This window comes from Salvelinus sp. IW2-2015, unplaced genomic scaffold (assembly GCF_002910315.2).
Source record: "Salvelinus sp. IW2-2015 unplaced genomic scaffold, ASM291031v2 Un_scaffold1453, whole genome shotgun sequence".
NCBI classification, from domain to species: domain Eukaryota; kingdom Metazoa; phylum Chordata; class Actinopteri; order Salmoniformes; family Salmonidae; genus Salvelinus; species Salvelinus sp. IW2-2015.
The window spans coordinates 86,948-99,482 of NW_019942917.1; the positions used below are offsets into that span (position 1 = coordinate 86,948).

At 43.5% G+C, this 12,535-nt stretch overlaps 1 protein-coding gene across 1 annotated transcript in view; it reads right to left on the bottom strand.

The window, feature by feature from the left end:
• The window catches only part of LOC112070893 (trafficking protein particle complex subunit 3), an 8,542-nt gene extending 3,675 nt beyond the window's left edge, over window positions 1-4,867 (bottom strand). The window contains exons 1-3 of the mRNA XM_070439163.1: window positions 4,605-4,867; window positions 1,860-1,957; window positions 572-872 (exon numbers count right to left, since the gene is read on the bottom strand). Of these exons, the coding sequence (XP_070295264.1) occupies window positions 572-872; window positions 1,860-1,957; window positions 4,605-4,646 (441 nt within the window). The 5' untranslated portion in view covers window positions 4,647-4,867. The remainder of the gene's footprint in view (window positions 1-571; window positions 873-1,859; window positions 1,958-4,604) is intronic.
• Window positions 4,868-12,535: the final 7,668 nt, after the last annotated feature.

Sequence of the window (12,535 nt, forward strand, 5' to 3'; positions counted from 1 at the left end):
ACCTGTGAAAGGACTTAGTAGCACTGTTAGAACAGAGTGCTGAGAGGTTAGACCTGTGAAAGGACTTAGTAGCACTGTTAGAACAGAGTGCTGAGGGAGCCTGGATGTCAACCACCAGGTGAGACAAGTAGTGTTTGAGCTTGACAAGTCTACAGCGATTTAGTACTGGGCCTGATGCTCAGGAGTACAGCAGACTACTGTCTGACCACATAGACACAAGCACGAGTTGGTCATTCCTTCAGTGTGAACTAAATGTACTTAGGCGAGGGGTTGCTTCACCCTGGGTGTTGGTTGACAATGCTGCCCGGACTATTGTATAACAAAGACAACAAGCAGTGAAGAACAAGAGCCCCTACACACACACACACACACACACACACACACACGGGAAAGGGGCCAGTTGGCTTTGCAGTGACATAGTTGAGATGCTTCCCTAGCTGAGTGAGTGCAGAAAAATGAAAAGCAGTAGAGAGGAGCTATGAAAGCTCAGAAACTACGCAGACTACTGCAGGTTGGAGTTCAAATTCCAGTCGCTGACTCCCTCGCTCTCTAACTCACTCATTCATAGTCAACCTCCTTCCCTCAGTCTTTTTCCCAGCTCTCTTTCTCCCCCTCCCTCCCCCTCTTCTCTTTCTCTCTCCCCCTGTCCTTTTCTCTTTCCCTGTCTGTTTCTTTCTTCATCTTTTCTTCCCCCCCTTTCTTCCCCCTTGCCTCTCTTTTCTGGGAGGGTTCCATGGTCATGCTCTGATTGGCTCAGGGACGTTCCCGTTACCTTAGCGATGACATCGGCCGTTTCTCTGAAATCCTGACACCTCCCAATGCTGGAGCGCGCCAAGAAGTCTTCGATGAGACGCACTCCGATATTATATCCCCTGGGAAAAAAACAAGAGGGGAAAAAAGAATGAGTAAAGAAAGGTGCCAAATACTCTACCACTTTAGAGCAGAGATTCACACCTCCCTTAAACATGTCTTCCTCTACCACTATAGAGCAGAGATTCACACCTCCCTTAATATTTTACTCTACCCTATAGAGCAGAGATTCACACCCCTCCCTTAAATATGTCTTCCTCTACCACTATAGAGCAGAGATTCACACCTCCTTAAACATGTCTACTCTACCACTATAGAGCAGAGATTCACACCTCCCTTAAACATGTCTTACTCTACCACTTTAGAGCAGAGATTCACACCTCCTTAAATATGTCTTACTCTACCACTATAGAAGCAGAGATTCACACCTCCCTTAAATATGTTTACTCTACCACTCTTAGAGCAGAGATTCACACCTCCCTTAAATATGTCTTACTCTACCACTATAGAGCAGAGATTCACACCTCCCTTAAATATTTCAGACATGAACACTGGCTTAGTCAGACCTCAATGCTGAATTGAGCAAAGCTGAAAGAAAGAGGGAGAGAGATATAGAGAGCGATAGACAAACATCTGGACCCTATTAAGGAGTAAGATGAGATCGTCACCTGATTGAACCATATTTGGGACGTGCTACAGTAGGTGTATCAGTTAGGCAGAGCAGAAAACCTTTACAGACCCTTTCAGACCAACTCACACACAACATCATTTCAAGAGGGAGTTCAAGAGGGATGGAGAATGTGTCAGTGTGCTGCAGGTTAAGGGGACACTTCAGAGGCCGAGAGCAGTAGCTCCACTTTGTCCATTTGCCGAGTAAAGGATAAGCTGAAAATGAAACGTTGAGGAGTGGCACATTTGACACGTTCACAACAAGCAGCACACTTCACACACACACACGTGACTCAATTACTCTCCTCGTCTCCTTTCCTTGATCGATTATAAGTGAAAGGGCTAAGCAGAGTTTGTTGAGAAGAAGATAAGAAACTCACATCTTATCCAGCTGTTTGTTGACCTCCTCGTCGTTCTCATAGTCCTTACATAGCTGGGTTACCAGGGCTCCGTACGTCAGAGTGAACAGCTCTGAGTTCTACACAGAGAAACAGAGATCTATTGGGTGAAATTCCACAGTGTGCAATCACAGCAGCAAGATTTGTGACCTGATGCCACAAGAAAAGGGCAACCAGTGAAAAACATACACCATTGTAAATACAACCCATATTTGAAAAGTTAGGACACACCTAACATTCAAGTTAGTTTTCTTTTTACCATTTTCTACATTGTAGAATAATAGTGAAGACATCAAAACTATGAAATAACATATTTATTTATTTTACCTTTATTTAACTAGGCAAGTCAGTTCAGAACAAATTCTTATTTTCAATGACGGACTAGGAACAGTGGGTTAACTGCCTTGTTCAGGGGCAGAATGACATATTTTTACCTTGTCAGCTCGGGGATTCGATCTTGCAACCCTTTTGGTTACTAGTCCAATGCCCTAACCATTAGGCTAGTAGTATGTAGTAACCAAAAAAGTGTTTAACAATATTTGAGATTCTTCAAAGTAGCCACCCTTTGCATTATCAGAAACCAGCTTCAGGAAGTAGTCAACGGGAATGCTTTTCCAACAGTCTTGAAGCAGTTCCCACATATGCTGAGCACTTGTTGGCTGCTTTTCCTTCACTGCGGTCCAACTCATCCCAAACAATCTCAATTGGGTTGAGGTCAGGTGATTGTGGAGGCCAGGTCATCTGATGCAGCACTCCATCACTCTCCTTCTTGTTAAAATAGCCCTTACACAGCCTGGAGGTGTGTTGGGTCGTTGTCCTGTTGAAAAACAAATGATTGTCCTTCTATGCGCAAACAAGATGGGATGGCGTATCGCTGCAGAATGCTGTGGTAGCCATGCTGGTTAAGTGTGCCTTGAATTCTAAATAAATCACTGACAGTGTCACCAAAAAAAGCACCATCACACCTCCACCTCCATACTTCACGGTGGGAATTACACATGCGGGAGATCATCCGTTCACCTACTCCGCGTCTCACAAAGACACGGTGGACTCACATCTGGACTCATCAGACCAAAGGCCAAATTTCCACCAGTCTAATGTCCATTGCTCGTGTTTCTTGGCCCAAGCAAGTCTCTTCTTCATATTGGTGTCCTTTAGTAGTGGTTTCTTTGACGCCATTCGACCATGAAAGCCTGATTCACGTAGTCTCCTCTGAACAGTTGATGTTGAGATGTGTCTGTTACTTGAACTCTGTGAAGCATTTATTTGGGCTGAAACTTCAAAGGCTGGTAACTCCAATGAACTTATCCTCTGCAGCAGTAACTCTGGGTCTTCCTTTCTTGTGGTGGTCCTCATGAGAGCCAGTTCCATCATAGCGCTTGATGGTTTTTGCGACTGCACTTGAAGAAAAAGTTATTGAAATGTTCAGTATTGACTGACCTTCATGTCTGAAAGTAATGATGGACTGTCATTTCTCTTTGCTTATTTGAGCTGTTTTGCCATAATATGGACTTGGTCTTTACCAAATAGGGTAATCTTCTGTATACCACCCCTACCTTGTCACAACCCAACTGATTGGCTCAAACGCATTAAGAAGGAAAGAAATTCCACAAATTAACTTTTAACAAGGCACACTTGTTAATATAAATGCATTCCAGGTGACTACCTCATGAAGCTGGTTGAGAGAATGCCAAGAGTGTGCAAAGTTGTCATCAAGGCAAAGGGTGTCTACTTATAAACATAATATATATATATTTAGATTTGTTTAACACTTTTTTGGTTAGTACATTATTCCATATGTGTTATTTCATAGTTGATGTCTTCACTATTATTCTACAATGTAGAAAACAGTAAAAGCAAAGAAAAAACCATGTCCTAACTTGACTGGTACAGTAGTTACAACACTGTATATAGACATTTTACATGTTATTTTGGAACTGAGTGTAATATTTACTGTTCATGTTTTATTGTTAATTTCACTTTTGTTTATTATCTATTTCACTTGCTTTGGCAATGTAAATATGTGTTTCCCATGCCAATAAAGCCCCWTATAATGAAATTGAATTGAGAGAGGAGAAAACTTAGTTGCCAGCACCCCCTTGTGTAAAAACGTCAAAACTACAGACATCATTAATTGATTCAAAGACAGTGAATGATTTATTGTATTGCAGATAAGTCATTTTCACAAATTAATTCGGCCTTACTAAACGTAGCGTAGACTTGGGTCAGGTACATAGGTCAGCTACGATGAAGTACCAATATCATCGGGGCAGATTTTGATATGCCAATTGCCATCCATGCCAGGCTATCAGCTCATGTTTAACAAATGCGAAAGGTAACTATGCTCGAATWAAAAAAATCGAAACACTTACTGCCATTTTAGTAACTAGCTAGCTGCAAACAAGTTGCAGTGACTTAGTGAGTGTGCCATGGTGCTAGCTAGCGAATGAAATGCTACCTACAATAACTAGCCAGACTAGCTTCCTGTATTTGTCATTCATTAAATGATCACTGAATATCAAATTTGCACTACTGTTAAGCTGATGTGTCGTTAATACTTCATCAAAACACGCATTATTATATCAACATATTAAACTGTTTTTGGAGGTTAATAAAAGGCAGTTTGTCGTCTAAATTAGCTACCGTTAGTTTAACTTAATACTGTAACTAGCTAACTTAGCATTAATTGAGTATGCTAAGTAGCATTAGCAGAACGCGACTCCTTACCATCTTCTTGCCGTCTGTGGTTCGGTTGGATTGCCTTGACATAGTGTATTGGGTTACAGGCTTGTACAGATGATTGAGTAGTTATCCTTTATTTATTCGTTTCTTTGAGAGCGGTCCCTGTGATCTATTTTCTGTCTCAGCTGTCAAACACCCAACTTCCTGAAAAACAGGAACCGGAATCAGCGGAGGATTGTGGGAAATAGTAGCACCATCATCTGGAATACATTTTCTCCCTCTGGCGAAAAAAATATAGCTGACAAAAACACAAAGAAACCTCGACTTTCATACCTCTCAAAATGTCTAAACTGGCGTTGTTCAATGTGTATATTACTGAACGGCTAACAGCGGCGGCTGTAGAGATAGCTGGAGTAGTAGAGAGAACAGTAACTGAGTACCAGGAGGAAATCTCTCGTTCAAAGGAGGAGAACGAACGTCTTCGACGTCTGCTGGATTTCAAACCGCACAGAACAGGTTTGTGTTGACTTAACGGTACAGCGATCGAATCAAGTACAGATAGGTAATGATGTAAATACCCACTACTTGCTCTGTTCAATTTGAATCAGCAGTATTTTGGGATTTATTTATCAAACAGTAACTAACTAGCTAGCTAAACATCTTGTAAACAAAACATTAGCTAATGTTATTGCATGAGTTTCATAGGACATAGTCCCTAGCACAGCGGGTCCCAAACTAGGGGTCGCGACCCCATGTTTAATTTCAAAATCCTGGTAAAATATATATATATAACTCATCAAAAAAAACGTTGTTCCTTTTTTCAGGACCCTGTCTTTCAAAGATAATTCGTAAAAATCCAAATAACTTCACAGAACTTCACAGATCTTCATTGTAAAGGGTTTAAACACTGTTTCCCATGCTTGTTCAATGAACCATAAACAAATAATGAACATGCACCTGTGGAACGGTCGTTAAGATAATTACAGCTTACAAACGGTAGGCAATTTAAGGTTATAGTTATGAAAACTTCGGACACAAAAGAGGCCTTTCTACTGACTGAAAACACCAAAAGAAAGATGCCCAGGGTCCCTGCTCATCTGCGTGAACGTGCCTTAGGCATGCTGCAAGGAGGCATGAGGACTGCAGATGTGGCCAGAGCAATACATTTCAATGTCCGTACTGTGAGACACCTAAGACAGCGCTACAGGGAGACAGGACGGACAGCTGATCGTCCTCACAGTGGCAGACCACGTGTAACAAAACCTGCACAGGATCGGTACATCACACCTGCAGGACAGGTACAGGATGGCAACAACAACTGCCRGAGTTAGACCAAGAATGCACAATCCCTCCATCAGTGCTCAGACTGTCCACAATAAGCTGAGGCTGGACTGAGGGCTTGTAGGCCTGTTGTAAGACAGGTCCTCACCAGACATCACCGGCAACAGCGTCGCCTATGGGCACAAACCCACCGTTGCTGGACCAGACAGGACAGGCTAAAAGTGCTCTTCACTGACAAGTCGCGGTTTTGTCTCACCAGGGGTGATGGTCGGATTCACGTTTATCGTTAAAGGAATGAGCATTACACCGAGGCCTGTACTCCGGAGCGGGATCGGTTTGGAGGTGGAGGGTCCGTCATGGTCTGGGGCGGTGTGTCACAGCATCATCGGACTGAGCTTATTGTCATTGCAGGCAATCTCAACGCTATGCGTTACAGGGAAGACATCCTCCTCTCATGTTGTACCCGCTTCTCTGCCAGGCTCATCCTGACATGACCTCAGCATGACAATGCCACCAGCCATACTGCTTGTTCTGTGTGTGATTTCCTGCAAGACAGGAATGTCAGTGTTCTGCCATGGCCAGCAACGAGCCCAGATCACGTCTGGGACCTGTTGGATCGGAGGGTGAGGGCTAGGGCCATTCCCCCAGAAATGTCCGGAATGGCAGGTGCCTTGGTGGAAGAGTGGGGTAACATCTCACAGCAAGAACTGGCAAATCTGGTGCAGTCCATGAGGAGGAGATGCACTGCGTTACTTTTGATCTTGACCCCCCCCTTTGTTCAGGACACATTATTCCATGTCTGTTAGTCACATGTCTGTGGAACTTGTTCAGTTTGTCTCAGTTGTTGAATCTTGTTATGTTCATACAAATATTTACATATGTTAAGTTTGCTGAAAGTAAACGCAGTTGACAGTGAGAGGACGTTTCTATATATATATACACAGTATATCACAAAAGTGACACACCCCACATTTTTGTAAATATGAGTATATCTTTTCATGTGACAACACTGAAGAAAATGACACTTTGCTACAATGTAAAGTAGTGAGTGTACAGCTTGTATAACAGTGTAAATTTGCTGTCCCCTCAAAATAACTCAACAACAGCCATTAATGTCTAAACCGCTGGCAACAAAAGTGAGTACACCCCTAAGTGAAATGTCCAATTGGGCACAAAGTGTCAATATTTTGTGTGGCCACCATCATTTTCCAGCACTGCCTTAACCCTCTTGGGCATGGAGTTCACCAGAGCTTCACAGGTTGCCACTGGAGTCCTCTTCCACTCCTCCATGACGACATCACGGAGCTGGTGGATGTTAGAGACCTTGCACTCCTCCACCTTCCGTTTGAGGATGCCCCACAGATGCTCAATAGGGTTTAGGTCTGGAGACATGCTTGGCCAGTCCATCACCTTAACCCTCAGCTTCTTTAGCAAGGCAGTGGTCGTCTTGGAGGTGTGTTTGGGGTCGTTATCATGTTGGAATACTGCCCTGCAGCCCAGTCTCCGAAGGGAGGGGATCATGCTCTGCTTCAGTATGTCACAGTACATGTTGGCATTCATGGTTCCCTCAATGAACTGTAGCTCCCCAGTGCCGGCAGCACTCATGCAGCCCCAGACCATGACACTCCCACCACCATGCTTGACTGTAGGCAAGACACACTTGTCTTTGTACTCCTCACCTGGTTGCCGCCACACACGCTTGACACCATCTGAACCAAATAAGTTTATCTTGGTCTCATCAGACCACAGGACATGGTTCCAGTAATCCATGTCCTTAGTCTGCTTGTCTTCAGCAAACTGTTTGCGGGCTTTCTTGTGCATCATCTTTAGAAGAGGCTTCCTTCTGGGACGACAGCCATGCAGACCAATTTGATGCAGTGTACAGCGTATGGTCTGAGCACTGACAGGCTGACCCCCCACCCCATCAACCTCTGCAGCAATGCTGGCAGCACTCATACGTCTATTTCCCAAAGACAACCTCTGGATATGACGCTGAGCACGTGCACTCAACTTCTTTGGTCYACCATGGCGAGGCCTGTTCTGAGTGGAACCTGTCCAGTMAAACCGCTGTATGGTCTTGGCCACCGTGCTGCAGCTCAGTTTCAGGGTCTTGGAAATCTTCTTATAGCCCAGGCCATCTTTATGTAGAGCAACAATTKTTTTTTTCAGATCCTCAGAGAGTTCTTTYCCATGAGGTGCCATGTTGAACTTCCAGTGACCAGTCAGTATGAGGGAGTGTGAGAGCGATGACACCAAATTTAACACACCTGCTCCCCATTCACACCTGAGACCTTGTAACACTAACGAGTCACATGACACCGGGGAGGGAAAATGGCTAAATGGGCCCAATTTGGACGTTTTCACTTAGGGGTGTACTCACTTTTGTTGCCAGCGGTTTAGACATTAATGTCTGTGAGTTATTTTGAGGGGACAGCAAATTTACACTGTTATACAAGCTGTAATCTCACTACTTTACATTGTAGCAAAGTGTCATTTCTTCAGTGTTGTCACATGAAAAGATATACTCAAATATTTACAAAKATGTGAGGGGTGTACTCACTTTTGTGATATACTGTATATTGTAAGATCATCTTTGTCACTCAATCATTGTAATGTGGCTAACCTTAAATCTAAATGAGAATTATTAAAATCTATCCAAATTCAACTAGAGAGCGCCCTTAGATCTTGGGAAAAGGCTGTACTTGACCGACCGTTGCACTTGAATCATTCCCATGGTGAATGGCTAAGCCCGCTATGCTATGAAACCACACACTATTGCAGAGACTTTGATATTACCGGCCGCACATTGATATGGTGAAAACAATGTGTGGGGAGGCAGAGGCACAGAAACGCACAATACCTTTGTCAGATAACACTATGAAACTAAGAATTGAAGCTATAGCTAACAGGCAAGAGGAAACTCTGACTGAGTGACTCAAATGCTCTCCAAATTGATGTAAGCTGTGAGGGCCGAGATGCATTGTCTTTGGTTCGCTTCATGTCGGGGATGCTATTCAAGAGGACATATTCTTCTGTATCACGATTCCCGAGCATGAAACGGCACAGGGGATGTAGTGGAGCAGGTTGAGAGCTTCAAGTTCCCTGGTGTCTACAACACCAACAAACTATCATGGTCCAAACATACCAAGACGAAGAAGRAAAGAGGGTACGACAAAACCCTTTCCCCCTCAGGAGACTGAAAAGATTTGGCATGGGTCCCCAGATCCTCAAAAAGTTCTACAGCTGCCCCATCGAGAGCATCCTGACCGGTTGCATCCCCGCCTGGTATGGCATCTGACCGTAAGGCGCTACAGAGGGTAGTGTGAACGGCTCAGTACATCACTGGGGCCAAGCTTCCTGCCATCCAGGACCTATACAATAGGCGATGTCAAAGGAAAGCCCATAAAATTGTCAAACTCCAGTAACCCAAGTTGACTTTTTTTTCTCTGCTACCGCACGGCAAGCGGTACCGGAGCGCCAAATCTAGGACCAAAAGGCTCCTCTACAGCTTCTACCCCCAAGCCATAAGACTGCTGAACAACTAATAAAATCGCCACTGGACAATTTACATTGACCCCCCCCCCATCCCTTTTGTACACTGCTGCTACTCGCTGTTTATTATCTATGCATAGTCACTTTTGCATGGCTATATTGAGGAAAAACACATTCCATGGCATCGAATAGGATGTTTTTGCACAGATGGGGCTCCATCTATCTCAGGCCTCTATGATGGTGTCTCCCTCTGCCATATGGACACATTGTATGATACACCCACTGAGCTAGAATGGATACACTGAGAGCAACTGGTGGCAAAAGAGCTGAGCGCAGAACTCAGAGATATTTATTTTATTTAACTAGGCAAGTCAGTTAAGAACAAATTCTTATTTACAATGACGGCCTACCCAAAGGCCTCCTGCAGGGATTAAAATAAATAAAAATATAGGACAAAACACACATCACGTCAAGAGAGACAACACTACATAAAGAGAGACCTAAGACAACATAGCATGGTAGAAACATGACAACAACATGGCGGTAGCATAAATGGTAGCAGCACAAAACGGTGTATAAACATTATTGGGCACAGACGACAGCACAAAGGGCAAGAAGGCAGAGACAACAATACTTTACGCAAAGCAGCCACAACTGTCAGTAAGAGTGTCCATGATTGAGTCTTTGAATGAAGAGATGGAGATAAAACTGTCCAGTTTGAGTGTTTGTTGCAGCTCGTTCCAGTCGCTAGCTGCAGCGAACTGAAAAGAGGAGCGACCCAGGGATGTGTGTGCTTTGGGGACCTTTAACAGAATGTGACTGGCAGAACGGGTGTTGTATGTGGAGGATGAGGGCTGCAGTAGATATCTCAGATAGGCCTCACTCCCCCCTGAGAGGGTTTTATAAATAAGCATCAAACAGTGGGTCTTGCGACAGGTATACAGAGATGAGGAGTATAGAGTGCAGTGATGTGTCCTATAAGGAGCATTGGTGGCAAATCTGATGGCCGAATAGTAAAGAACATCTAGCCACTCGAGAGCACCCTTACCTGTTGATCTATAAATTACATCTCCGTAATCTAGCATGGGTAGGATGGTCATCTGAAACAGGATTAGTTTGGCAGCTGGGGTGAAAGAGGAGCGATTACGATATAGGAAACCAAGTCTAGATTTAACTTTAGCCTGCAGCTTTGATATGTGCTGAGAGAAGGACAGTGTACCGTCTAGCCATACTCCCAAGTACTTGTATGAGGTGACTACCTCAAGCTCTAAACCCTCAGAGGTAGTAATCACACCATTGGGGAGAGGGGCATTATTCTTACCAAACCACATGATGTTTGTTTTGAAGGTGTTCAGAACAAGGTTAAGGGCAGAGACAGCTTGTTGGACACTAAGAACGCTTTGTTATAGAGCGTGTAACACAAAATCTGAGGGGCCAGCTGAGAATAATCCCGTATCTGCATATAAATGGATGAGAGAGCTTCCTACTGCCTGAGCTATGTTGTTTATGTAAATTGAGAAGAGCTTGGGGCCAAGGTTCGAGCACAAGAATGGAATGTCTACCGTATCAAAAGCTTTGGCCAAGTCAATAAAAATAGCAGCACACCATTGCTTAGAATCAAGGGCAATGGTGACATTGAGGACCTTTTAAGATATGCAGCAGGTAACTTTGATTGTAAACTATACTGCGCACACCTGTTTGCAAAACTATGTGGAGATACTGGATCAGAGCATGACAATGTTCTATTTCACAGCYAGGCTTGGTGGTTATCGAGGGGTAGTGTTGGAAAGAGTTTTCAAATTGAGAGAGAAACTGTGGTCATATGCAATGGATGTAAAAAAACAGACTTTATTGACCTTCTGTGTAATGAAAATAAAATGTCTTCTTGTCTCAGTAGCGAGTTTTCATGGATGCCAAGGGAAGCCAGGCTTCCCCAAAAATAAACATAACATATCTTTCGTCTCTCTGTGTTTAATATATCATTCTAAGAGGCTGAATGTATCTCACAGGAGAAAGCATTAGAGCGAGCGAAACAGCGACCTCTATGTGTAGGCTATCGATCTGATGCTGTCTTGTCCAAACGAGTATGACATTGTTGCAGTCAGTAGCCTTGAATGCAAGGGAAGCCTGTGAGCATTTGACCTCCCTTGATTAAAAAAATAATTAAAAAGTATAAAAAATTACCCAATCAGTGTTGAGCTCAACTGTGAATGGTCCTGGCACACCAAAAAAAAWGAAATCTTAAAGGGAAGCCAGCTTGGATTTTGGCATCAGTCCTATCAAATCGCTTTGAGCATATGTCATTGACGGAAACAACTTGAATTGTTGCATCTCGTTGTGTTGTCTTCTGGTGGCCAGCTAACATTAGCCCTTTCCTATATTAGCCATGGATGGGATTTGGACTTGTGGTTTTACTTAATTCTCCGTACTGGGCAATGATTATAACGGCGTTCCTTATCCAACCATTAATTCATACATTGTTGTGCCCCTGGCCTGAGAGGATATGTATGTAGCTAGATGTAGTGGAAGTTAAATAAATAAATAGAGCAAACAAACAACGCAATTATCACAAACAAACAACGCAATTATCACAACACATATGTTGTAATATGGCTTCAAGGTGCGGGGGGGCTTCGCACCGCTACTGCCTTGTCTATGTAACAGACATATGTGACAGGACGAATCGAGCCCGATTTGAATGTAAAAACAAACACTTGCAATGCATGCTGGGTATTATTCTAATGAGCTCTGCCCCCAAACAAGTACAAATTTGGTCGGACGAGACCAAATCGGAGTGAATCATAGACATCTAGGCTATGTTTCACAAATTTGAACAGCACAGTACAGCAGAGTAATTCAGTAGAGTACATTACATTATACTGTACTTTACTGTGCTGTACTATACTTTTCTTTACTGTATTTTACTGTGCTGTCCAAACTTGTGAAACATAGATGTCTATGATTGGTTCGGACGTCCGTGGATTTTGGAATCAAGGCCAATCCGCACCGCACCAAAGAAAGACGTTGCTATCGGTCCATGCTTACTGGGGTGTTAGTGCTCAAAGCTACATTTTGTAACTTACAAAGCTGGATAACTTAGTGTCTTGCACATTGGTAAGGCTAGCAGCAAATAAAGTATCTGACATTTACTGTTGTAGCTATCATGTTGAATAATGCAAGAGAGAGAGCTACATTCTGACATC